Raw genomic sequence first — 25753 nt, forward strand, 5'->3', positions numbered from 1 at the left:
AACACACTGTTCTGTTACAACAAGAGGTACAATCTCTACTATTAAAACTAGCAATAGAATTAGTTCCACTTCTCCACAAGGAACAGGAGTATCATCACTATACTTCCTAATTCCCAAAAAAGACGGCACCCTCAGGCCCATATTAGACCTCAGGCCCCTCAACCTATACATCCTGTCAGAGCATTTTCACACTGTAACTCTGCAAGATGTTATTCTACTACTGCAAAAACAACATTACATGACTGCTCTAGATCTCAAAGATGCGTATTTCCACATGCCCATCCATCATACTCACAGAAAATACCTCAGGTTTGTCATAGCAGGAAAACACTTCCAGTTCAAGGTGTTACCATTTGGCATAACCGCTTCAAGAGAGTTCACAAAGTGTCTAGCAGTAGTAGCGGCCTACTTAAGAATACAACACATCCATGTCTTTCCATATCTAGACGATTGGCTAATAAAATCAAGCAATCGTACACAGTGCCAAAAACACACTTATGTGATAGAAACCCTGCACACCCTGGGGTTCTCTCTAAACTACCAAAAGTCACACCTTCAACCAGCACAAATACAACCGTACCTAGGTGCTATCCTAAATACCCAACTAGCCCTAGCTTATCCAAATATACAAAGGAAACAAGCTTTCCAAAATCTAATACCAATCATACAGCCAAATCAACAATACACAGTAAGATTTATCATGAAGATTCTAGAAATGATGGCATCTTGCATAGCAATAGTCCCACATGCAAGACTAAACATGAGGCCCTTACGGCAGTGCCTTGGACAACAATGGTCACAAGCACATGGTCAACTTCAATATCTAGTGTTGATGGACATATGTCCTTCAGTGGTGGAATCACAACAATCTAATGAAGGGGCGGTCGTTTCAAGAACCTGTGCCTCAGACTATAATTACAACAGATGCATCAATGATCGGTTGGGTAGCTCACCTAAACAATCCGACCATTCAAGGGCAAGGGGGTGTCATACAGAAACAGCTACACATAAACCACTTAGAATTATTAGCAGTGTTTCTTGCCCTAAAAGCGTTTCAACCTCTTCACAAACAGAAGAATGTTCTAATAAAAACAGACAAAATGACAACCATGTATTATCTCAACAGGCAGGGAGGGACACATTAATCTCAGCTGTCCCTTCTAGCACAAACAATTTGGAAATGGGGAGTTCACAATCAAGTTCATTTATTTTGCCCAATATATTCTAGGGATAGACACTCAGTTGGCTGATCTCCTCAGCAGAACTCACCAACAAACACACAAATGGGAGATTCACTCCCAAGTAATTCAAAAGTGCTTTCAAAAGTGGGGAACACCAGACATAGATCTATTAGCAACAAGCGAAAACACAAAATGCCGAAACTTCGCATCCAGACACCCACATCCCCTGTCCAAGTGCAATGCTCTATGGATCAATTGATCAGGGATATTTGCTTATACTTTTCCCCCTCTCCCACTCCTTCCCTTTCTAGTCATCAAACTACGTCAAACATCATTCACCATGATACTCATAGCACCAACATGGGCACGCCAGCATTGGTACATAACACTACTAGATCTGTCTGTAGTACCTCATTCCAAACTCCCAAACAGACCAGATTTGTTAACACAAAACAAAGGTCAGATCCAGCATCCAAACCCCAATGCTCTCAATTTAGCGATTTGGCTCCTGAAGTCATAGAATTTGGTTACCTAAATCTTCCACCAGAATGTATGGAAGTAATTAAACAAGCACGTAAACCTACTATTAGACAATGCTACACAAACAAGTGGAAAAGACTTGTCTCCTACTGTCAATCTAAAAACACAGATCCACTTACAGCATCTATACAAGATATTGTATGCTATTTACCTTAATTGCAGAAATCACATTTGGCTTTCTCATCTATCAAGATACACCTTACTGCAATATCTGCATACTTACAGACTATTCAACATACTTCTCTATTTAGAGTTCCTGTTATTAAAGCCTTCATGGAAGGATTAAAATGCATTATTCCACATAGAACACCACCTGTTCCATCGTGGAATTTTGATATCGTACTTACCAGACTCATGGGACCACCTTTTGAACCCATGAACTCTTGTCAAACTCAATTTTTAACATGGAAGCTTGCCTTCCTTGTAGCTATTACTTCTTTAAGAAGAAATTGTGAAATACAAACATTCACTCATGAAAAACCTTTGCACAAACATAAGATTGTACTTAGAACAAATCCAAAATTTCTACCAAAAGTAGTATCTCCATTTCACATCAACCAAACAGTGGAATTGCCAGTCTTCTTTCCACAGCCAGACTCTGTGGCAGAAAGAGCTCTTCATACCCTAGATCTCAAAAGAGCTCTTATGTACTATAAAGACAGAACTAAAGATTTTAGGAAAAGAAAGCAACTTTTTGTGGCTTTCCAACAACCACAATCCTATATCAAAACAAGGTTTAGCAAGATGGAGTGTTAGATGCATACACACATGTTATATCAAAGCAAAAAGACAACTTTTGATCACTCCTAAAGCACATTCTGCAAGAAAGAAAGGCGTGTCAATGGCATTTTCAGGAAACATACCAATAGTTGATATAGGTAAGGCAGCTACATGGTCAGCTTCCCATACATTTACAAAACACTACTGTGTTGATGTTTTCTCACAGCAACAAGCCACGGTAGGCTGGGCTGTCTTAAAGACATTATTTCAAACAACTTCAACTCCTACAGGCTAGCCACCGCTTTTTGGGAGGAATAACTGCTTTGTAGTCTATGCATAGCATGTGTATCTGCAGCTACACATGTCATTGAACGGAAAATGTCACTTACCCAGTGTACATCTGTTTGTGGCATGTAGTGCTGCAGATTCACATGCACCCTCCCTCCTCCCCGGAAACATGTAGTAGTTTAAGTTTTTAACATTTGTATTTATGTATATACATTTACATTAGCATGGACATCTCTTTGTATTTATGTACTCTATCACTACTTCCGTCACCCTCTGCGGGAAAACAATCTAACAAGGGAGTCGATGCCCATGCACAATGGAACTGAGAGGAGGAGTCACTCGATCCCGTGACTCCGAAAAGACTTCTTTGAAGAAAAACAACTTGTAACTCTCTGAGCCCAACTCTAGATGTCAGAATGGCTATGCACTAGATGTCGGAAGAGCTATGCATAGCATATGAATCTGCAGCACTACATGCCACTAACAGATGTACACTGGGTAAGTGACATTTTCCATATATATATATTTTTAATTTTTTTTACATTTCTTATTGGCATTTCAGTTAAGAGTCACCACACATTGTATGTATAGGATACAAGAATCAACATGGTCATTAAGTGGACGAACAGACATCTCATCATTTCAATTTTAACAATATTTTGGTGGCAGGTCATACAATAATATGGAAGGGATAGCAGGTATAGTGAGAGAAAGGTAATCGGATATCAATCCAGTTCAACTTAGTGTGCCCTGTCACGTAGAAAATTAGCCAAATTATATATTACAAAATAAAAAAAAAAGCAAAATAGTAACTTGTGAAACCCTCTGGCTGGTGCTGCCAGTTGCAGCTACTTAGGAGTGCGGTAACATGAATGGTAGGAGGATAATTCCAGCATGGAAAATGCAGGTTAGTGGTGGCACAAAAGGGTGAAAAGGGGTGGGGTGAACCTCTATTGCAGCCCCTCCCCCCCCGAGCACGCAGGAACTCTAGTTAATGTCCAGCAAGCAAATGTGTGTATTGGGTCATCCTATCGTGCAATCTGGTGAGCTGCCTGACTCATCGTGGAAGGCTCTGTAACATAGGGAAGGGGCAGATTCAGTTTATCAAACAATTTAAGAACATAAGTGTCCAACCTTGTGGCCACTCCCCCTCTTAATTTACGATCATGTGTCATGGTGTCCGCTTCTGCCAGATCCCATTTGTGGGTTACCCGCATTCAGCACTCGATCGTGGGAGGTTCAGGGGCCTTCCAGGCCATGACGATTAATCGTTTAAAGGAAACCAATGGCAGGTCTATTAGCTTCCGATAGTGTTTGGTAAATTTAGTTCGCTCTGTGATCCCCAAAAGACAAAGAAAGGGTCTAGTGGCAACTGGACATCGATCGCCGTCCGCACATGTTCTAACTCCCGGGTCCATGTGTTCAACAGTGGCGGGCATTCTCAGACAATATGAATAAATGTAAAGTCGCTGTGACCACATCTTGGGCATGCCGGGGACACTGTCTGAAACATTTTGTGCAGGCGGTGTGGTGTAAGGTAATTTTTATGCAAGTAATTAAATTACGTGAATTTTAAACGGGCATTGCATGAGACTCACTTCACCTGCTCTAAGGCCATGGTCCACTGCTTGGTGGTCAATATCCGTGCCCGAGCATTCATCCCATTTGAGCTTTCCCCGGGTCAAAAGTTAAGTGCACCCCCCTGTAGTACCACATATAATACTGAAACCACGCAACAGCCTAGTTATGTGTTAAGAAACACTGAAAACCCATGTGTAATGGTAACTGTGCTGGCACTGGAGTCCATATGTCCCCAATTTCTGTCTTAATTGCAGTGTGTGCAAGAAAAATACCTGCCCCAAGCTCGTATAATTCCTGCAGCCCCTAGAAGGAGAGTAAAGGAGAGCAAAGCACCGTCGCTATACAAATCACCCATTTAGGTGAGCCTGGCCTCTTACCATAGAGAAGAGTCATGAACCCTAGCACATTTTTCGTGACCCTCACGTTCCATATGGGGTCTGTGCCTGTCTGGGTTGGATATAATGAGTCCAAATGAGCTTGGCTACTTGTGCGAGTCTGCCCAGTCCCCTAGCCGGTCTACCTGATGAGAGCAGCCATCTCAATATGTCCATGCCCCTCAGGTCTGCTTGGACCAGGACACCTTCTGTCGTTCTGTCCCCTGCCAGCCAGCGCAAAAGGCACTCCAATTGAGCAATTGCAAAGTAAAGCTCCAGGTATGGGACCCCAAGTACCCCTCAAGCGTGGGGAGCTGAAGTATGGGAATCAAAACCCTCTTCCAAGCAGGTCCCCAAACTAGCTGAGATGCCAGACTCCTCGGGTCCTGAAAAAGGATCTAGTTGGTATCACTGGCAAAGCAGCACAGAAATAAAGGAACCTCAGAAGAACCAGCATCTTTTCCACCAATGCCCTGCCCATAGATGAAAGTGGTAGCCAAGTCCAGAAGTATATGAATTGATGAATCAAGGTCAAGGCCCTATCGTGATTACCATCAAGCAGGTCTCGGACTGTGTGGTGGACATTAACGCCTAGATAGCAAAAAGTCTCGAAATTCCAGGGTAGGCGCCGTACCTCTGGCACCTCTCAATGCTCCTGTTCAGTCCAGCATAGAGGGAAGACACAGGGTTTACCCCAGTTCACCTTGAGACCTGTCATCTCTCTATAGAACCCTGATGCCCCAGGCATGGCTCCTGGTGCACAGCATAGACTCAAGCGGTTCCATAGCTAATGCAAAAAATGACTGGTGACAAAGAGCACCCCTGGCTGGTCCCTCTGCTAATAGGAAAGGAGAGCGAGATGTGATGGTTGGTGCATACCTGCGCTTGTGGGATGGTATAAAGTATCTGGACCCAACCTAGGAAATTAAAACCCATCACAAACATCCCCAGCATCTGTTGCAAGGAGGACTAACTCAGCGTGTCAAACGGTTTTATGAAGTCCAGGGAGATCGCTTCCAGGAGGTCCCTCTCCCCACCCAACATTGCATCCATAATGTGGCACAGGCGTTGAATGTTGGAATGTGTCAGCCTTTGAGGTATGAACCACATTGGTATGAGTGAACAACGAAGCTAAGCATTGGAAGCAACCTATGCGCAAGTGCCTTACTTAAGATCTTGTAGTCAGTGTTCAACATTGACAGGGGTCGATAAGAGCTCACTTCAAGGGGGTTTCTACGCAGCTTCTGAAACACCACTATGAGAGCCTAATATAGCGAGCTCGGTAAGACCTCTAGCATGCGAGGAGCAAGAGTGGCCCTAAAAGCTGCATTATACTCAATGGCCCAACAAATGTAACGGGGTCAGGCGCGAAAGTGCCACCGCCTGCAGGTTATCCCCCACGTGTGCTGTAGAGGGTTCCTGGTGGGGGGAGAATACAACTGCTCGTAATACTGAGCGAACACTTCATTAATGTCTGCTTGGGTATTCCTCACATAACCCTCGCTATCATGTATGGCGCCCACCAGAGTCCTGAGGGGGTCTCAGATCGCTGTAACCATGGCAACTTGCACTTTGGTTTATCACCATCTGCATGCCGGCGGCTAGAAAAGACTTACAGTGAAAATCAGAGCCGCTTCACCTCCTCCCATTATTGGCGACACAAGGCTGCCAGTTGGGGGGCATCCATCAGGTGTCATCACCACCTCGAGCTCCTTGGTCTGCAGGTGTCTTTCTAAATCCAGCACACTACTAGTGAAAAAGGGCTTTAACTCCAAATGTTGTGGCGATGCAGTGGCCTCTCATGACCACCTTCATGGTGTCCCACTCCAATCCCTAGACCCCCACACCCCCCCACTGTCCTTGTATTTTCTTCAAAATACCTGGTGATGTATGTGGCTATTGTGTCTCTGTAAACCATGTCCTGCAAGGCTTCTGTCCAGAGCCGCCATGTTGGGGTAGTAATCGAATATCCCCACCTTTCCCCCACTTAGAACGTAACCAGGAGTGGATTATGATCTGAAAGGGCTCTACCCAGGTACTTAGAACTACATATGAGGGGGCCAGCAGTCAGTATTACAAAAGAGGTAACCCAACCTAGTGTGGACCGGATGTCTTGGTGCGTAGTAAGAATACTTGGTCTCCCAAACACCAGACATCAAGTAAATTGGAAAACCTAGACCACTGCTCGGAGTACTTTCTTGCTTGTACACCCGTGGTCCCTGGAAGCCGGGGTACCGAGTGGTCCAGACCAGTGTCATATATGCAATTAAAATCTCCTCCCCACAGCCCCGGGGCCTAAGGGTCCAATAACATGCTTGGGGAAAGTGTGTATAAAAATGCACCTTGAGAGGTATTGGATGCATAAAGGAACACCATGGAGAAGGGGCACCCATCCAAGGCACCCTCCGGGCCCACGTAATGGCCCTCCTTATCAGGGCCCTACATTTTTGCAAATGTTACCTCTGGAGTGACCCAAAAAAGAACCCCTTGGGCCTAAGTTGAATATCCAGTTCCGTATACCTGCCCACTCCGTCACCTGTTCACTCTGTCAAGCTTCCCCGTGGTCAGGTGAGTCTCTTGGAGACAATCAAAGTGTACACGCCAGCTCTGAAGATAAGCATATATCCTGTGTCTCCTGGTGGGGGTTGCCATTCCAAGAATATTCCAAGGTAAAACATTAAGAGTAGTGTCCATGAGTGCAAACTGTATGCACAGAGGGACGAAGGAGGTAAATCTGTTAAGAGAGGCCTCCAGTGCTGCACAGGCCTGCTCAGCTGCCACTTGGTCTTTGGTTGGTTTTGACTTAAGGGATCTGCATTTGCACCATCGAGATCCGGTAAGTGGAATATGTTAACCGTGTCGCCATCGGCCACTCTGAGCTTCGCTGGATACAAAAGTGCGTATTTAAGATCCAACTCAAGAAGATGCTCCCTAACTTTGAAATAGGAACTCCTGCGACGTTGCACCTCCATTGTAAATTTGGGCTATGCTGTGATCAATACATTTTCATATTGCCAAGGGCCCTTGGTGCAGAACTGCTGCAGCAGCAGCTCACAGTCTCAGTATTTGATCAGATGTGCTATGATGGGACGCAGTGGGGTGTCCGGGAGGGGAGGCCGACCCAGCATGTGGTGTGCTCGCTCAATGGAGAAGAACCTTGGCACCCAGTCTTCCAGGATATTCTTCGTCAGCCATTCCTCAAGGATTAATTCCACACTAGGACTCTCTGAGCACTTGGGGAAGGCCAGAAAGCAGATGTTTCATCTGGAGCACCCCTCAAGGTCTTTCACTCTGCAGTGTAAGTTGGCAACCTCCTCTTGCATGCGTTCCAGCCACTCCTGCAGGTCCTGCACTGTCGGCCTCACCGTAGCTAAGGTGGATTCAGTTTCCTCCACTCTGTTCTCTAGCTTGCGGTGGTCAGTTTGTAACAAGTCAACGTCTAGTTATACAGTGTTGGTGCGAGCTTCCAGGGAGGTTTTTTGTGTCCATAATGGTCTGGAGCACTTTGTCAAACTGAGTAGAATGGGGTTGTTAAGTTGCTTCAAGGTGTTGGAGGCTGTCAAGGGTCTTGTCAGTGGGTTACAGAGAATGTCCCATCATTATAAGTGGGTCTGGGCGAGCTATAGGGAGAGGGGTTTGGGGGGGGGGGGTGTTTGAGCAGCTGGAAGCACAACAGTCTCCGATAGGTGCCCCAAAGATGCCCGATCTCCAGACCTGGGCATGGCACATATTGGTGCACCGCCGTTCAAATCAGGCGCACCTCCTTAGAGGTGATGATGTTTATGTTCGGTCAGTGTGTCCTCCCCCAGCGAGGGCTCATGCAATTGCAGGTGGAAGACGCAGTGTGCAAAACAAGGAACAGTCCGCCCAGTGTCCAGGTCTATCAAGGTGCTACCAGACCCATCCAAGGCAGCAGAGATAGGGCAGAAATGTAGACCTGAATATCGTGGCAGCCTTGTCATGGCAGCCCAATGTAAGATTGTAAATGCTCCTCACTTTAGATAAACTGGTGGTCCAAGGGGGAAAAACACTGGGTAACACCCACAGTTAATGCAGGATTATCCATGTGTAGTGCCCATCCAGAGCAACAGGGGGCAGGAAGGCCGCACTACGAACAGTTCTGGATAACTGTGAGGCCAATTGGGCATGCGAATGGGAGGGGTGTAGTACAGTGGCAGTCTGTAAACTTAGCGTCTTTTAGTGGCCAGGCGCGGGCATATAATGTTCATGAACTCACCCCATTTATGGTACAATTCCTTGCTGTTCGGTGTTCCGCCTTCAAGTGGTGTTAAAAAAAAAAAAAAAAATTAAAAAATTGCCGCCTCAAGCTGAGAAGTGGATGGAGCTCTGCTGTGTGGGGAACCTGTAGCAGTGTGTCCCGGCACTGTGCGTGTGGCCCAAGTAGGTTACCGCTTGTGTCTTGAGCTGCTCTCACGGGGCGCAGCTCAGTCTGTGTAACCGTGTGTCGGGTGGAAGGTCACACTGAAGACTGGCACACAGCACAATGCGCTCCTCTGCCACAGCTCGTGCCCCCTGGCCGAGCAAAGCGCGGACACTCTGCAGAAAAGAGAAGTCGCTACTCCAAGGAGCCGCAGGAGAGGGGCAAAGTATATGTACCACCGGGAGACCATTCTTCGGCACAGTCCAGCTGCAGCTCAGGTGCCGGCAGTCCCAAGTGCCACTATCTCAGGGCATATGAAAGGTAGGACGCAGGTCCTAGGACAGATCCACCAGGCCCTCTGCTGCTCCCCCACCAACATGCTCTCTCAGCTCCCGGCTGGTAGTTTAGAGGCTACCACTCATTCCTGCACATCCCCACGCTGCCGCATCGAACTTGGGCTCGGGTAATGCAGAGGGGTCCATGTGCGGGCAACAAATGCCACTCCTCAGTGCATCCAGACGGCTGCGGGGGACATTGACTCTCTACACCCCTTAAGTGCGCTCAGCCACCACCATCGATACTTCAGGCGCGCAGTCCCTGCGGGGATGTTGGGTCAAGCGATCCCAGTTCCTACATGAGGCCTCCCTTTTCGGGGGTCTGTGTTTCGATTCCGTGGCTGCTCAAAATCGGAAGTACTGCTTGGGGGAAGCTGCAACAGATGGTGCTTTCTTACTGTACGGGTAGTTTAGGCAGCATTCCGTAGCAAATTAATGCTGGATGGGGAGGATTAAAGCAGGATAATGCACGGGCTGTCCACGAAGCTCTCTACAATCCATCCAACATGGCCGCCATCCTGGCCACACACCCCTACCTAAAAAAATCCTTACTGAAGATAAATAACTGTTTGTAGTTTTAACTACATTAGAAACCCATGCTCTACATACTCCCGCCATCTGGTGTTGGTGCTTGGACTTTTGCAGGTTGTTTTTCCTTGAAGTCTTTTTAGTCACCAGACATAGCATGACTTCTCCCTTAATTGGCAATGCGCATGGACTCCGACTCCATGTTAAATAGTTTTCGCACAGCAAATGAGAGTAGTATTAAATGGTGAGTGAACTCAGTATAGAGCACGTATGTATTGTGAAAGGAAGTTAATAATGGAAGTGATCTGTGAAGCCAGATGCTTCTGATGAAGGATGGTGGGTGCACATGAATCTAAAGCTTTGAGTGCTATGGACAGATCCTTAAAGGGTAAATAACATTTTCCATTCATAGCATGTGTTGTTGTAGGATAGACATGTTCTACATAGACTGTAAAACTGGGCCCTTTCCTAAGCTGTAGCTAGCGTGTGGATGAAGCAGATATCTGAACTAAGGTCCTTGGCACCGTTTGGTCAACCATTGCATGCTGTCTAGCTAAGATATCCACACAGTAAAGCTTGTGTAGCTGCTTTACATATGTCATCTAGGGGAATATTTCGAAGTAAGGCAATGGGTTCTGCCTTTATTAGGTGCAGCGGGTAAGCACTAGATTAAGATAGCGTACACGACGGGACCTGTACATTAAAGAAGTGTGATGTGGTTGTACTAAAAGGTGAGGCTTGCCTGATAACCACAGGGTTCTGATTCCAGGAATCCGTCCCTCTCCTTAACACGACAGGAACAACTAATATGGAGATGACTAGCAGAAGTAACCTACAGGGACAGAAGTTACCAGGAAAGAAAATAGACCATTGGGAAAAGGAGTGCTTAGGGTGAGTGGTGTGCTGATGTCTAAGCAGAGGATTTTGCGGAGCGGAGGCCAATACCTGTTGATGTAGAGATGTGGTAATTAGAAGGAGATAATGGTTGTGATATCGAGAGTAGTGTTGTATATAGCGGAGGTATATGAAGCTTTCACACTGACACCAAAGTAATCCAATTGTGACTGCCTAATTCAATTCAAGTCTTCCTTCCAGAGGCTACTGGCCAGGAGGAGGTTTACAGTCTACAAGTAGGGACTAATGGATGGTGATATACTGAGTATGTTTCTTTTCCTATTTTCTTATTTTTTCCCTTTTGCTTTCTTTGGGAGTAGAAAAGAAGCAGTATCAGTTCTAAGCTTAATTTGGTTGATTGTTATTATGGCTTCGAGATTCATTGCGTTTCAGTGAAAAATAATGATGTTTCATAAAGTTAGCAGTGGTTTGCTATTTTGTGTTTGCAATAATCTCTATCCCTGAATGTACCGTAAAAATAACATGTACATTATCCAGGACTGTTTGCGACACAGGCTGGGGTGTAAAGGAGTGCTCTGAATTGTTTAAATGCCCCACCCTGTTCAAGGGATAATAAAATAGATTTTTGAAGGCCTCTCTTTGTCTAGATGGGAACAATAGTAACGGAGTTTGGTGACTGAAAGTAAAGCTGGAAACTATTTAGAAACTATATAGAATGTATTTTTTGGACAGACTCTAATAGCCTGATAGTCCCTTTCAAGATCAATTTATTGGTACTTTGAAGGGGAACCCTTAGCATCACCCCTCAAAATTTGATGGCTAACTGGTGTCTAATTTATTTTTTATCTCTAATTGCAAACTGTGAAAGATAAAGAGCCTTATTCAGAAAGCGGCTGCTTTTAGGAACTCCTTTTTGCCCCCTCCTTTCAACTTGCAAGGCTTTACAATGTATAAACTGCCAGCCACAACACATCACAATGCAAATTTTATGAATTTTAAGTTGGTGCCAAGTCTTTTCAAAGTTGAGTACACTGGCATTTTAAACTCAAAGTAGCTTTTTGCATTATCTCCACTGTCTTCTGTGTTTCTTTCCATGTGCTAACTTCCAGTTGACACATTGTTTTTCACAAATCCTTGGTGTATTGTATACATTTTAAAACAGTTTATCTCTATTTTATTGTAACGTTATGTTAACCATGTTTGCTGTTAGTCACCATTGCACTACTGCATGTGCCATGTGGCCCTGTCAGGCACCAGCCAGTTTGCCTTGCCCTGTCACATTTTTGCCTTTGACCGTGCCTCTGTTCTCTGTTGCAGGAGTTCTGCCTCTTTGCTGTGGTCGGGCTTGTATCAGACTTCTTCCTGCAGATGCTCTTTTTCACAACTGTATTGTCCATAGACATACGGAGGATGGAGGTAAGAAGGACAAGAGTTGTTGGTCATGCCCCCCTTCTCATAGTGGAATGGACTTCAACATATGTGGGTCTTTTCGGTGGTTGTATGTACACATGCAACCCATTCTTTGATTGGTTGTGTAGTCATTGCTGTTTTCATTCCTTCTTTTTTCACCAGTAGATCTTTTGTGGATTTACATGCTACTGAATTATTCTTAATCAAGAACCTTGGTTCATAAGAGGACTTTTATTATTCTAGATTTTCTACTTTTCGTAGCAAATTTTTTCAAGAAAAACTTAATTCATAGTTTTTATAGATAAAATAAATTTGCTGAGGAGATCTTCCTTTGGTTTGCTGTGTTCATATTGTTCAAAGACCGATTTCTAGTGGCTATTTCTAACTGCAGATTCCTCTCCTTGTGCATCAGACTAAATCCATAAACTTCTCAGCAGTTCTTCTGAGCACCGATAGGTGGTGGTGAATGGCTGTTCGTCTATGTCGTCCACCCTGGAAGTGATGTCTGTTCCTTTTTTTTCTGCAAATTCAGACACCGATCCGGAGCTTCTCTGTGGTCTTTTGACCCGAGTTCTACTAACAAATATTCCAGTGTACAAGGGAGTGTTACCTCCTAAAACTACAGGAGGACAGCAGGGACTGTCTCAAATAAGTGTCTTTGACGGACCCGCACAAAGTCTGTTTTTGGTGCCCGGTTCGAACCATGACTCCCAGGGCTTGTGGCAAATGCGCCCAGATGAACCTGAATGCTATTTAGGAATTCAAAAGCAAACTATACATCGCCAAGACTCTGCATTTTGACTGGTTGAAGTAAGATGAAAGATCCTAGGCCCAGTCTCGCTTCCACATCTGGTCATCGTTGCAGTTGAAGTCTTGAGGGAAGTCAAAGAAGAAACATAAATAAATCGAGACAGGAAGCAGACCCATCCCACAACTATATAACTCCAGAGAAGGTGTATGAGCGTCAACATGGCTGGCTGTCTTGCTAATGATCTCCTTCAGAGTGGATTCTGTCTCTGATCCTAATGCACTGTGACTTCCCAGTTCTGTCGGTGAAAGCAAGAAATCAGCTTCAGAGAGGGTATGCTGTGGATCTTCGGTACTTTACTGACTCCCTCTGGTATGCCTACGGGCCCCAAGGAATCGCAGAAGCCTCCAGTTGAACTTTCATCTGCAGGTCTGACCTTGGTGCAGTCTGTGCCTCATGGATCCACATTGGGTCCTGCACTGACTGTGGCGACTGCTTTGGATCTGCATCCACCAACTGCACCAGCTCCCGTTTCCATCGACTTTGGCAGCAAATGTACAGACTATAGTTCTATCTGACTCCAAAATGAATCTGTAACAGCCTTGACGAAAGTATTGTCTTGCCATCCAGGATACAAACTTTTGCCAATCCCTCTGACTCTGACACTTTGCCCTTATCTCATGGAAGTGTCCCGATTTACATAACATTTTTGGCTTGAATTCAGAGAACAACTATGAGGAGGGGGACAGTTACCGCCCCAGTATGATTTTGGCAACAAGTATGAGGAGCTATATAATGCCAGTGGGCTTGTCACTTCACCTGATAGTTTTGTCCTGTTCCCCCCAGGTCCTGCTATAGAAGTGCTTCTTTGACTGTCATGTTGCGAAGGGAAAGTGAAGTACTAGACTTACATCTACCCACAATAAATGTCAATTTCCTAACCAAAGAATTGCAGCATGGTCAGGCGCCCACTGAGCCACTGTTGCCCTTAAATGAGGTGCTTACTGACACATTTTTGGGAACTAAAGCCATTCCCTTATTGGGCCGCCCATCAGTTAACAGGTTGCCCATCTCCATCACTTTGCACCTGGCTACCCTCCCTCCCTAACTCAGCATCATGCCTCTTTAACACAGAGTTTGGTGGTCAAAGCTTCCACCAGCAAGGTCAATCCAAATGCTTTCCCTTCCTCTCCTCCCGGTCCTAAATTCAAGTGAATTGAAACTTTTGGCAAAAGGATTCCACCTCAGCGAGCATTGCTGTAAGATTGGTCAATGGCAGCTGTCTCCTTGGCCCTTAAATCCCATGCCCTTTGGGATGTAGTGGTTCGGGTTTACCAGCTGTTCCGGATGACCTTCAGTGTTTGTAATACACTCAGGACTGGGTATGACTGATGGCTTGGAACTTGCAATTAGAACCAGTGTGGCTCTCAGTCTCCACACCTGAATGATATCCTCAGTTTTCTCTGGGGAAACACAGGCATCTTTAATGAACATGACATTCGACGGATGGCACCTCTTTGGGGATAAAGTGGCCCTCATTTTTGGAGTGCTTTAAAGTGAGCACAGTCACAGCATGCTCTGTGAGCGTGTCTGGTCCCACAGGGCAATTCCACCAGCAATGTAGACGTTGTTGTGACTGCAGTAGAGGTTTTCACGCCCATCAGTGCCAGACTTCTCTTTCAGACTTTTCATGATTCAGACTTATCATGGTCTTGGTTCCAAGAGACAACTAGGTCAGCATGGGCAATGTGCAGCTCAGTCTCCCTACCCCCAGCGTTTGCAACTGCAAAACTGCTTTAGTGTATCCTTACCAGCACACAGCCCCCCTGTCGGAGGCAAAATCTAGTTTTTTCTCCAGTGGTGGGAGCCTGTTACAACTAACAAATGGGTCTTTTAGATTGTCTACCAGGGCTACGCCTTCCCTTTTTTTATTTATTACCCCATTGCACCTTCTACCGTCGTCAGGACCGTTGACGCTGGGCCATCTGTCAATCTTGCAGCAGCAAGTGCAGGACCTTTTGGTCAAAGTGGTCATCAAGATGGTTCCTGCCTCCTCGAAAGTTGGGAGTGGATGTTACTCTTCCTTTTTCCTTGTTCTGAAGAAGGATGGAAGCCTTCATCTTGTTTTAAATCACCCCCCTAATAGTCTTCCTCCAGAAGGACAAATTCAGGATGCCTAGGTTGTGTATCTGCCCTTGACCCTGGAGACTAGATGGTGGCATTAGACCTGCAGGATGCTTATTTTCTCATCCCCATCATGCAGGCCCACAGGCACTACCTCTGATTCTCAGTGAGCCAAGGGCATTTTCAGTTTGCACTGCTCCTGTTTGGCCTCACCAGTCCCTCTTGGGTAATCACAGAAATGATGGTGGTGGTCCCAGGACAACTACTCAGGTCGGGGGTACCAATCTTCCACTCTTATCAATGCCTGACTGCTGAAGGTGAATTTGCCCAGGCAGTCGTCAGCCACCTCCAGATGATGGCGAACCTCCTGACATCGTTGGTGTTCACTATTAATGAGCTGAAGTCACGCATGAGTCCTTCACAGAAGCTCCCTTTCAGTGAAGTGGTTCTGTATACTGCACAGTTGTGTGCCTTGTTGTTCAGACTCTATCCTGTATTTCTCTGCAAATGACTATGAGGCTGCTAGGGTTGTTGGGTTCCTTCATCCTGCTTGTCACGTGGGTTCTGCAGTGGGACCTAAATTCTAGAGGGTGCAACACCAGAGAAATCTGTCCGATTGTATTCAGATTTCAGAGGAGACTGCAAAATATCTGCAGTGGTGACTACTGGACTGTGATTGGGTCAGTAGCAGGTCTCTCTTCTTAACCTACCCAGAACTGAAGGTGGTCATCAATGTATCACTACAGAGTTGAGGAGGCCATCTCAGAGAAGTGGAAATCAGAGAACTCTGGTCTTGTTGCAGACTCAGCTCTACATCAACTTGCTGGAGTTGAGAGGGATTCGATTTGCACTGAAAGCGTTTATGCCTACCATCAAAGGACAGCTGATGTAGGTACTCATGGATGACACCACCGCCATGTGGCATTGCAATAAACAGGGCAGGCTGGGGTACTGGACCGTGTGCCACAAGGCCTTGTGTCCCTGGAAATGGCTGGACCACCAAGGGATTTCCCTAGTAATTAACTACCTGGTCGGATCATTAAATGCCAGTGTGGGCAAACTCCTGTGCAGGTGGTGAGCTGATCACAAATGGCAGTTACACCTAGAGTTGGCAGAGGTCGTCTTTCAGCAATGAGGAGAACCCTGGCTCTATCATTTTGCAGCTGCCAAGAACGAGCACTTCTGCATGCTGGAGTTTCTTGGAGGCACCGGATTGGGCCAGGAGAGTAGAGTACCTGGAACTCTTGGGCTTGAGCATTTACCACCTGATCATGCTGACACTTCGGGAGGGTTTTCTATCACAGCAGCAGGGCAGGGTTTTTCACCCAGTCCTGCTCAATTTGCATCTCCATGCTTGGAGATTGAGTAGTGACAGCTGATCAACTAGCACCCTAAGGTCGTTGATGTTATCCTGGCGGCAAGGAGTCGCTTCACTAAATCTGTGTATGCCAGCTGTTGGGGCAAATCTGTGGATTGGGGCAGCACGTGATGAATTGATCCATTACAGGCAAAGTTGTCTGAAGTTTTGCTGTTTGTTTTGTCCTTCACCCAGCAATGACCTTTTTTTGGCTATTTGGGGCAGTTCGCGCTTAGGCCCTCATAACTTTTTGTCCACATAAGCTAGCCACGCCAAATTTGCGTCCTTTTTTTCCAACATCCTAGGGATTCTAGAGGTACCCAGACTTTGTGGGTTCCCCTGAAGGAGGCCAAGAAATTAGCCAAAATACAGTGAAAATATAGATTTTTTAAAAACAAATGGGAAAAAGGGGCTGCAGAAGAAGGCTTGTTGTTTTTTTCCCCTGAAAATGGCATCAACAAAGGGTTTGCGGTGCTAAAATCACCAGCTTCCCAGCTTTCAGGGGCAGGCAGACTTGAATCAGAAAACCCAATTTTTCGACACAAATTTGGCATTTTACTGGGACATACCCCATTTTTACGATTTTTTTGTTCTTTCAGCCATTGACAGAAATGGGCATGAAACCAATGCTGGATCCCAGAAACGTAAACATTTCTGAAAAGTAGACAACATTCTGAATTCAGCAAGGGGTAATTTGTGTTGGTCCTACAAGGGTTTCCTACAGAAAATAACAACTGAAAAAAAAATATTGAAATTGAGGTTAAAAAGCTGCAATTTTTCTCTACGTTTTACTCTGTAACTTTTTCCTGCAATGTCAGATTTTTGAAAGCAATATACCGTTACGTCTGCTGGACTCTTCTGGTTGCGGGTATATATAGGGCTTGTAGGTTCATTGTAAGGAAATGCATCCTTGGCATGGTTACCCCCTGACTTTTTGCCTTTGCTGATGCCAAGTTATGATTTGAAAGTGTGCTGAGGCCTGCTAACCAGGCCCCGGCACCAGTGTTCTTTCCCTAACCTGTACCTTTGTTTCCACAATTGGCACACCCTGGCATCCAGGTAAGTCCCTTTTAACTGGTACCCCTGGTACCAAGGGCCCTGATGCCAGGGAAGGTCTCTAAGGGATGCAGCATGTCTTATGCCACCCTGGGGACCCCTCACTCAGCACAGACACACTGCTTGCCAGCGTGTGTGTGCTGGTGGGGAGAAAATTACTAAGTCGACATGGCACTCCCATCAGGGTGCCATGCCAACCTCACACTGCCTATGGCATAGATAAGTCACCCCTCTTGCAGGCCTTACAGCCCTAAGGCAGGGTGCACTATACCATAGGTGAGGGCATAGGTGCATGAGCACTATGCCCCTACAGTGTCTAAGCAAACCCTTAGACATTGTAAGTCCAGGGTAGCCATAAGAGTATATGGTCTGGGAGTCTGTCATACACGAACTCCACAGCACCATAATGGCTACACTGAAAACTGGGAAGTTTGGTATCAAACTTCTCAGCACAATAAATGCACACTGATGCCAGTGTACATTTTATTGTGAAATACACCCCAGAGGGCATCTCAGAGATGCCTCCTGAAAACATACCCGACTTCCAGTGTGGGCTGAGTAGTTTTACCAGCCTGCCACACACCGGACATGTTGCTGGCCACATGGAGAGAGTGCCTTTGTCACTCTATGGCTAGTAACAAAGCCTATACTGGGTGGAGGTGCTTCTCACCTCCCCCTGCAGGAACTGTAACACCTGGCGGTGAGCCTCAAAGGCTCACCCCCTTTGTTACAGCGCCCCAGGGCACTCCAGCTAGTGGAGATGCCCGCCCCTTCCGTCCACGGCCCCACTTTTGAAGGCAAGGCCGGAGGAGATAATGAGAAAAACAAGGAGGAGTCATTGGCCAGTCAGGACAGCCCCTAGGGTGTCCTGAGCTGAGGTGACTCTGGCTTTTAGAAATCCTCCATCTTGCAGATGGAGGATTCCCCCAATAGGATTAGGGATGTGCCCCCCTCCCCTCAGGGAGGAGGCACAAAGAGGGTGTAGCCACCCTCAGGGCTAGTAGCCATTGGCTACTAACCCCCCAGACCTAAACACACCCCTAAATTGAGTATTTAGGGGCTCCCAGAACCTAGCAAGATAGATTCCTGCAACCTGAAGACGAAGAAGGACTGCTGACCTGAAAGCCCTTCAGAGAAGACGGAGACACCAACTGCTTTGGCCCCAGCCCTACCGGCCTACCTCCCCACTTCCAGAAAAACTGCAACAGCGACGTGTCCCCCAGGTTCCAGCGACCTCTGAAGCCTCAGAGGACTACCCTGCATCTAAAAGGACCAAGAACTCCAGAGTACGGCGGCTCTGCTCCAAAGAAGAAACAACTTTGCAACAAAGAAACAACTTCTAAAGGACTGCACATTTCCCGCCGGAAGCGTGAGACTTTCCACTCTGCACCCGATGCCTACTGCTCGACCACACTACCACAAAATAGAGCATTAGAATTTTCTCTTTTTGCCACTATCTTACCTCTAAGGGGAACCCTTGGACTCTGTGCATGTCATTTCTTACTTTGAAATAGTACATACAGAGCCAACTTCCTACATTCATCAAGAACCCTAGGTACCCAGAGCCAATAAATGAGTTGCACCCTGCAGTGGGTTTTCATTCTATACTGGGTATACAGCAGTTTATTTGCTGAAATATAAAGAGTGAAAAATAGGTATCAAGAAAACCTTTGTATTTCCAAAATGGGCACAAAATAAGGTGTTGAGGAGCAGTGGTTATTTGCACATCTCTGAATTCCGGGGTGCCCATACTAGCATGTGAATTACAGGGCATGTCTCAAATAGACAAGGGGCAATAACACTTGTTTTGCTACTCTATGTTCCCCCAAGTTTCCCGATAAAAATGGTACCTCACTTGTGCCTAGCGCCCGCAACAGGAAATGCCCCAAAACACAACGTGGACACATCACAATTTTTGACAGAAAACAGAGGTGTTTTTTGCAAAGTGCCTACCTGTAGATTTTGGCCTCGGCCGGCACCTAGGGAAACCTACCAAACCTGTGCATTTTTGAAGACTAGAGACCTAGGGGAGTCCAAGATGGGGTGACTTGTGGGGCTCTGACCAGGTTCTGTTACCCAGAATCCTTTGCAAACCTCAAAATGTGGCTAACAAAACACGTTTTCCTCACATTTCAGTGACCAAAAGTTCTGGAATCTGAGAGGAGCCACAAATTTCCTTCCACCCAGTGTTCCCCCAAGTCTCCCGATAAAAATGGTACCTCACTTGTGTGGGTAGGCCTAGCGCCCATGAAATGAAATGGCCCAAAACACAATGTGGACACATCACATTTTTTCACAGAAAACAGAGGTGTTTTTTACAAAGTGCCTGTAGGAGGCTGGACTGGCTTGTAGTGAGTACCAAGGGGTACTTGCACCTTGCACCAGGCCCAGTTATCCCTTATTAGTGTATAGGGTGTCTAGCAGCTTAGGCTGATAGATAATGGTAGCTTAGCAGAGCAGCTTAGGCTGAACTAGGAGACGTGTGAAGCTACCACAGTACCACTTAGTGTCATATGCACAATATCATAAGAAAACACAATACACAGTTATACTAAAAATAAAGGTACTTTATTTTTATGACAATATGCCAAAGTATCTTAGAGTGTACCCTCAGTGAGAGGATAGGAAATATACACAAGATATATATATACACAATACCAAAAATATGCAGTATAGTCTTAGAAAACAGTGCAAACAATGTATAGTTACAATAGGATGCAATGGGGACACCTAGGATAGGGGCAACACAAACCATATACTCCAAAAGTGGAATGCGAACCACGAATGGACCCCAAACCTATGTGACCTTGTAGAGGGTCGCTGGGACTATTAGAAAATAGTGAGAGTTAGGAAAATAACCCTCCCCAAGACCCTGAAAAGTGAGTGCAAAGTGCACTAAAGTTCCCCTAAGGATAAAGAAGTCGTGTTAGAGGAATAATGCAGGAAAGACCCAAACCAACAATGCAACAACGATGGATTTCCAATCTTGGGTACCTGTGGAACAAGGGGACCAAGTCCAAAAGTCACAAGCAAGTCGGAGATGGGCAGATGCCCAGGAAATGCCAGCTGTGGGTGCAAAGAAGCTTCTACTGGACAGAAGAAGCTAAGGTTTCTGCAGGAACGAAAAGGGCTAGAGACTTCCCCTTTGGTGGACGGATCCCTCTCGTCGTGGAGAGTCGTGCAGAAGTGTTTTCCCGCTGAAAGAACGCCAACAAGCCTTGCTAGCTGCAAATCGTGCGGTTAGCGTTTTTGGACGCTGCTGTGGCCCAAGAGGGACCAGGAGGTCGCAAATTGGACCAGGAGGTAGAGGGGATGTCGAGCAAGACAAGGAGCCCTCTCAGCAGCAGGTAGCACCTGTAGAAGTGCCAGAAACAGGCACTACGAGGATGCGTGAAACGGTGCTCACCCGAAGTTACACAAAGGAGTCCCACGTCGCCGGAGACCAACTTAGAAAGTCGTGCAATGCAGGTTAGAGTGCCGTGGACCCAGGCTTGGCTGTGCACAAAGGATTTCCGCCGGAAGTGCACGGGGGCCGGAGTAGCTGCAAAAGTCGCGGTTCCCAGCAATGCAGTCTAGCGAGGTGAGGCAAGGACTTACCTCCACCAAACTTGGACTGAAGAGTCACTGGACTGTGGGGGTCACTTGGACAGAGTTGCTGGATTCGAGGGACCTCGCTCGTCGTGCTGAGAGGAGACCCAAGGGACCGGTAATGCAGCTTTTTGGTGCCTGCGGTTGCAGGGGGAAGATTCCGTCGACCCACGGGAGATTTCTTCGGAGCTTCTAGTGCAGAGAGGAGGCAGACTACCCCCACAGCATGCACCACCAGGAAAACAGTCGCGAAGGTGGCAGGATCAGCGTTACAGAGTTGCAGTAGTCGTCTTTGCTACTATGTTGCAGTTTTGCAAGCTTCCAGCGCGGTCAGCAGTCGATTCCTTGGTAGAAGGTGAAGAGAGAGATGCAGAGGAACTCGGCTGAGCTCTTGCATTCGTTATCTAAAGTTTCCCCAGAGACAGAGACCCTAAATAGCCAGAAAAGAGGGTTTGGCTACCTAGGAGAGAGGATAGGCTACTAACACCTGAAGGAGCCTATCAGAAGGAGCCTCTGACGTCACCTGGTGGCACTGGCCACTCAGAGCAGTCCAGTGTGCCAGCAGCACCTCTGTTTCCAAGATGGCAGAGGTCTGGAGCACACTGGAGGAGCTCTGGACACCTCCCAGGGGAGGTGCAGGTCAGGGGAGTGGTCACTCCCCTTTCCTTTGTCCAGTTTCGCGCCAGAGCAGGGCTAAGGGGTCCCCTGAACCGGTGTAGACTGGCTTATGCAGAATTGGGCACATTTGTGCCCAAGAAAGCATTTCCAGAGGCTGGGGGAGGCTACTCCTCCCCTGCCTTCACACCATTTTCCAAAGGGAGAGGGTATAACACCCTCTCTCAGAGGAAGTCCTTTGTTCTGCCATCCTGGGCCAGGCCTGGCTGGACCCCAGGAGGGCAGCTGCCTGTCTGAGGGGTTGGCAGCAGCAGCAGCTGCAGTGAAACCCCAGGAAGGGCAGTTTGGTAGTACCAGGGTCTGTGCTACAGACCACTGGGATCATGGGATTGTGCCAACTATGCCAGGATGGTATAGAGGGGGCAATTCCATGATCATAGACATGTTACATGGCCATATTCGGAGTTACCATTGTGAAGCTACATATAGGTAGTGACCTATATGTAGTGCACGCGTGTAATGGTGTCCCTGCACTCACAAAGTCCGGGGAATTGGCCCTGAACAATGTGGGGGCACCTTGGCTAGTGCCAGGGTGCCCTCACACTAAGTAACTTTGCACCTCACCTTTACCAGGTAAAGGTTAGACATATAGGTGACTTATAAGTTACTTAAGTGCAGTGTAAAATGGCTGTGAAATAACGTGGACGTTATTTCACTCAGGCTGCAGTGGCAGGCCTGTGTAAGAATTGTCAGAGCTCCCTATGGGTGGCAAAAGAAATGCTGCAGCCCATAGGGATCTCCTGGAACCCCAATACCCTGGGTACCTCAGTACCATATACTAGGGAATTATAAGGGTGTTCCAGTAAGCCAATGTAAATTGGTAAAATTGGTCACTAGCCTGTTAGTGACAATTTGGAAAGAAATGAGAGAGCATAACCACTGAGGTTCTGATTAGCAGAGCCTCAGTGAGACAGTTAGTCACTACACAGGTAACACATTTAGGCACACTTATGAGCACTGGGGCCCTGGGTTACCAGGGTCCCAGTGACACCTACAACTAAAACAACATATATACAGTGAAAAATGGGGGTAACATGCCAGGCAAGATGGTACTTTCCTACACAACCCCCCCCCCCCCCAAACGAAGGACAATAAGACTAGCCATGACCTGATGAGTCTTCATTGTCTAAGTGGAAATATCTGGAGAGTCCATCTGCATTGGAGTGGCTACTCCCAGGTCTATGTTCCACTGTATAGTCCATTCCCTGTAGGGATATGGACCACCTCAACAATTTAGGATTTTCACCTTTCATTTGTTTTAGCCAAAGTAGAGGTTTGTGGTCTGTCTGAACAATGAAGTGAGTGCCAAACAGGTATGGCCTCAACTTTTTCAGAGCCCAGACCACAGCAAAGGCCTCCCTCTCTATGGCAGACCAACGCTTTTCTCTAGGGGTCAACCTCCTACTAATAAAAGCAACAGGTTGATCCTGGCCCTCAGAATTAAGTTGTGATAGGACTGCCCCTACTCCTAATTCAGATGCATCAGTTTGGACATAGAATTTTTTAGAGTAACAAGGGCTTTTCAGGACAGGTGCAGAGCACATGGCCTGCTTCAGCTCCTCAAAAGCTTTCTGACAGTTTGCTGTCCATAATACCTTTTTAGGCATTTTCTTGGATGTGAGGTCATTAAGAGGGGCTGCAATGGAGCCATAGTTCTTAATGAACCTCCTGTAATACCCAGTGAGGCCTAGGAAGGCTCTCACCTGAGTCTGAGTGGTAGGGGGAACCCAATAAATAATTGTTTGGATTTTCCCCTGAAGTGGTGCAATCTGTTCCCCACCAACAAGGTGTCCCAGATAAACCACCTTACCCTGCCCTATCTGGCACTTTGAAGCCTTGACAGTGAGGCCTGCCTTTTGCAGGGGCTCCAAAACTTTCCATAGGTGGACCAGGTGATCATCTCAGCTGGAGCTAAATACAGCTATATCGTCCAAATATGCTGCACTGAAAGCTTCCAGCCCTTGCAGGACTGTGTTCACCAACCTTTGAAAAGTGGCAGGTGCATTTTTCAAACCAAAAGGCATTACTGTAAATTGGTAATGGCCTCCAATGGTTGAAAATGCAGTTTTAGGTTTAGCATCTTCTGACAATTTGATCTGCCAATACCCTGCAGTCAAATCAAAAGTGCTCAGATACTTGGCAGATGCCAGTGTATCTATGAGCTCATCTGCCCTGGGTATAGGGTGAGCATCAGTTTTGGTTACCAGGTTGAGACCTCTATAGTCTACACAAAACCGCATTTCCTTCTTTCCATCTTTGGAATGGGGTTTTGGTACCAGTACCACAGGAGAAGCCCATGGACTTTCAGAGTGCTCAACCACTCCTAGTTCTAACATTTTCTGCACCTCTTGCTTTATGCAGTCCCTGACATGGTCAGGCTGCCTATAGATCTTACTTTTGACAGGTAAACTGTCTCCAGTATCTATAGTGTGCTCACACCAAGAAGTGGTACCTGGCACAGTAGAGAAGAGTTCAGAGAATTGATCTAGGAGATTTATGCAATGGTCTTTCTGCTCAGCAGTAAGACAATCAGCCAAAACTACACCTTCCACAAGAGCATCTTGTTCTGTGGAAGAGAAGAGATCAGGTAGAGGATCACTGTCTTCTTCCTGTCCCTCATCAGTTGCCAGGAGCAGGGTGAGATCAGCCCTGTCATAGTAGGGTTTCAGGCGGTTTACATGGAGTACCCTAAGGGGACTCCTTGCAGTGCCTAAGTCAACTAAATAGGTGACTTCACCCTTTTTCTCAACAATTGTGTGGGGACCACTCCATTTATCTTGGAGTGCTCTTGGGGCCACAGGCTCCAAGACCCACACTTTCTGCCCTGGTTGGTATTGAACCAAAACAGCCTTCTGATCATGCCATTGCTTCTGGAGCTCTTGGCTGGCCTGAAGGTTTTTGCTGGCCTTTTTCATGTACTCAGCCATCCTTGATCTGAGGCCAAGTACATAATCCACAATATCCTGCTTAGGAGCTTTTAAAGGTTGTTCCCAACCCTCCTTTACAAGTGTGAGTGGACCCTTAACAGGGTGTCCAAAAAGAAGTTCAAAGGGGCTGAAGCCCACTCCTTTCTGGGGTTACCTCCCTGTAGGCAAAAAGGAGGCATGGTAACAGGATATCCCATCTCCTGCGGAGTTTTTCAGGGAGACCCATAATCATGCCTTTGAGAGTTTTATTAAACCTCTCCACCAGTCCATTTGTTTGTGGATGATAGGGTGTAGTGAACTTGTAAGTCACACCACACTCCTTCCACATGGCCTTTAAGTATGCAGACATGAAATTGCTTCCCCTGTCTGATACTACTTCCTTTGGGAAGCCCACCCTAGAAAATATTCCTAGGAGGGCCTTTGCCACTGCAGGTGCTGTAGTGGTCCTTAAAGGAATTGCTTCAGGATATCTTGTGGCATGGTCCACTACCACTAAGATAAACCTATTGCCTGGAGCAGTAGGAGGGTCAAGGGGGCCAACTATGTCAACCCCTACCCTTTCAAAGGGAACCCCAACCACAGGCAGTGGAATAAGGGGTGCCTTTGGAGTGCCACCTGTTTTGCCACTGGCTTAACAGGTTTCACAGGACTTACAAAATTCCTTTGTGTCCTCAGACATCCTAGGCCAATGAAACAAGGGGACAAGTCTGTCCCAAGTTTTCATTTGTCCCAGGTGTCCAGCTAGGGGAATGTCGTGGGCTAGAGTTAGGAGGAACTTTCTGTACTCCTGAGGAATCACTAATCTCCTGGCAGCTCCAGGTTTAGGATCCCTATGCTCAGTGTACAAGAGGTTGTCCTCCCAGTAAACTCTGAGAGTCACTGAAATCCCCATTAGCCTGTTTGACAGCTTGCTGTCTTAGACCCTCTAATGTGGGACAGGTTTGCTGTGCCACACTCAGCTCCTCCCTGGCAGGCCCCCCTTCACCCAAAAGCTCAGCAGTGTCTGCTTCAAGCTCCTCTGGTGTAGGTTCTGCACAGGGAGGGAATTCTTCTTCCTCAGAAGTTGAATCCACTGTAGAGGGAGG

General features: G+C 46.7%; 1 protein-coding gene across 3 annotated transcripts in view; it reads left to right on the plus strand.

The window, feature by feature from the left end:
- SCAP (SREBF chaperone) overlaps positions 1 to 25753 on the plus strand; it is a 657412-nt gene that overhangs the window by 341519 nt on the left and 290140 nt on the right. For all 3 annotated transcript variants that reach the window (XM_069210888.1, XM_069210889.1, XM_069210887.1), the window contains one exon: positions 12101 to 12199. In XM_069210888.1, coding sequence (XP_069066989.1) covers positions 12101 to 12199 — 99 coding nt within the window. The remainder of the gene's footprint in view (positions 1 to 12100; positions 12200 to 25753) is intronic.

Source organism: Pleurodeles waltl, chromosome 10 (genome assembly GCF_031143425.1).
Source record: "Pleurodeles waltl isolate 20211129_DDA chromosome 10, aPleWal1.hap1.20221129, whole genome shotgun sequence".
In the NCBI taxonomy this organism is placed as follows: Eukaryota; Metazoa; Chordata; class Amphibia; order Caudata; family Salamandridae; genus Pleurodeles; species Pleurodeles waltl.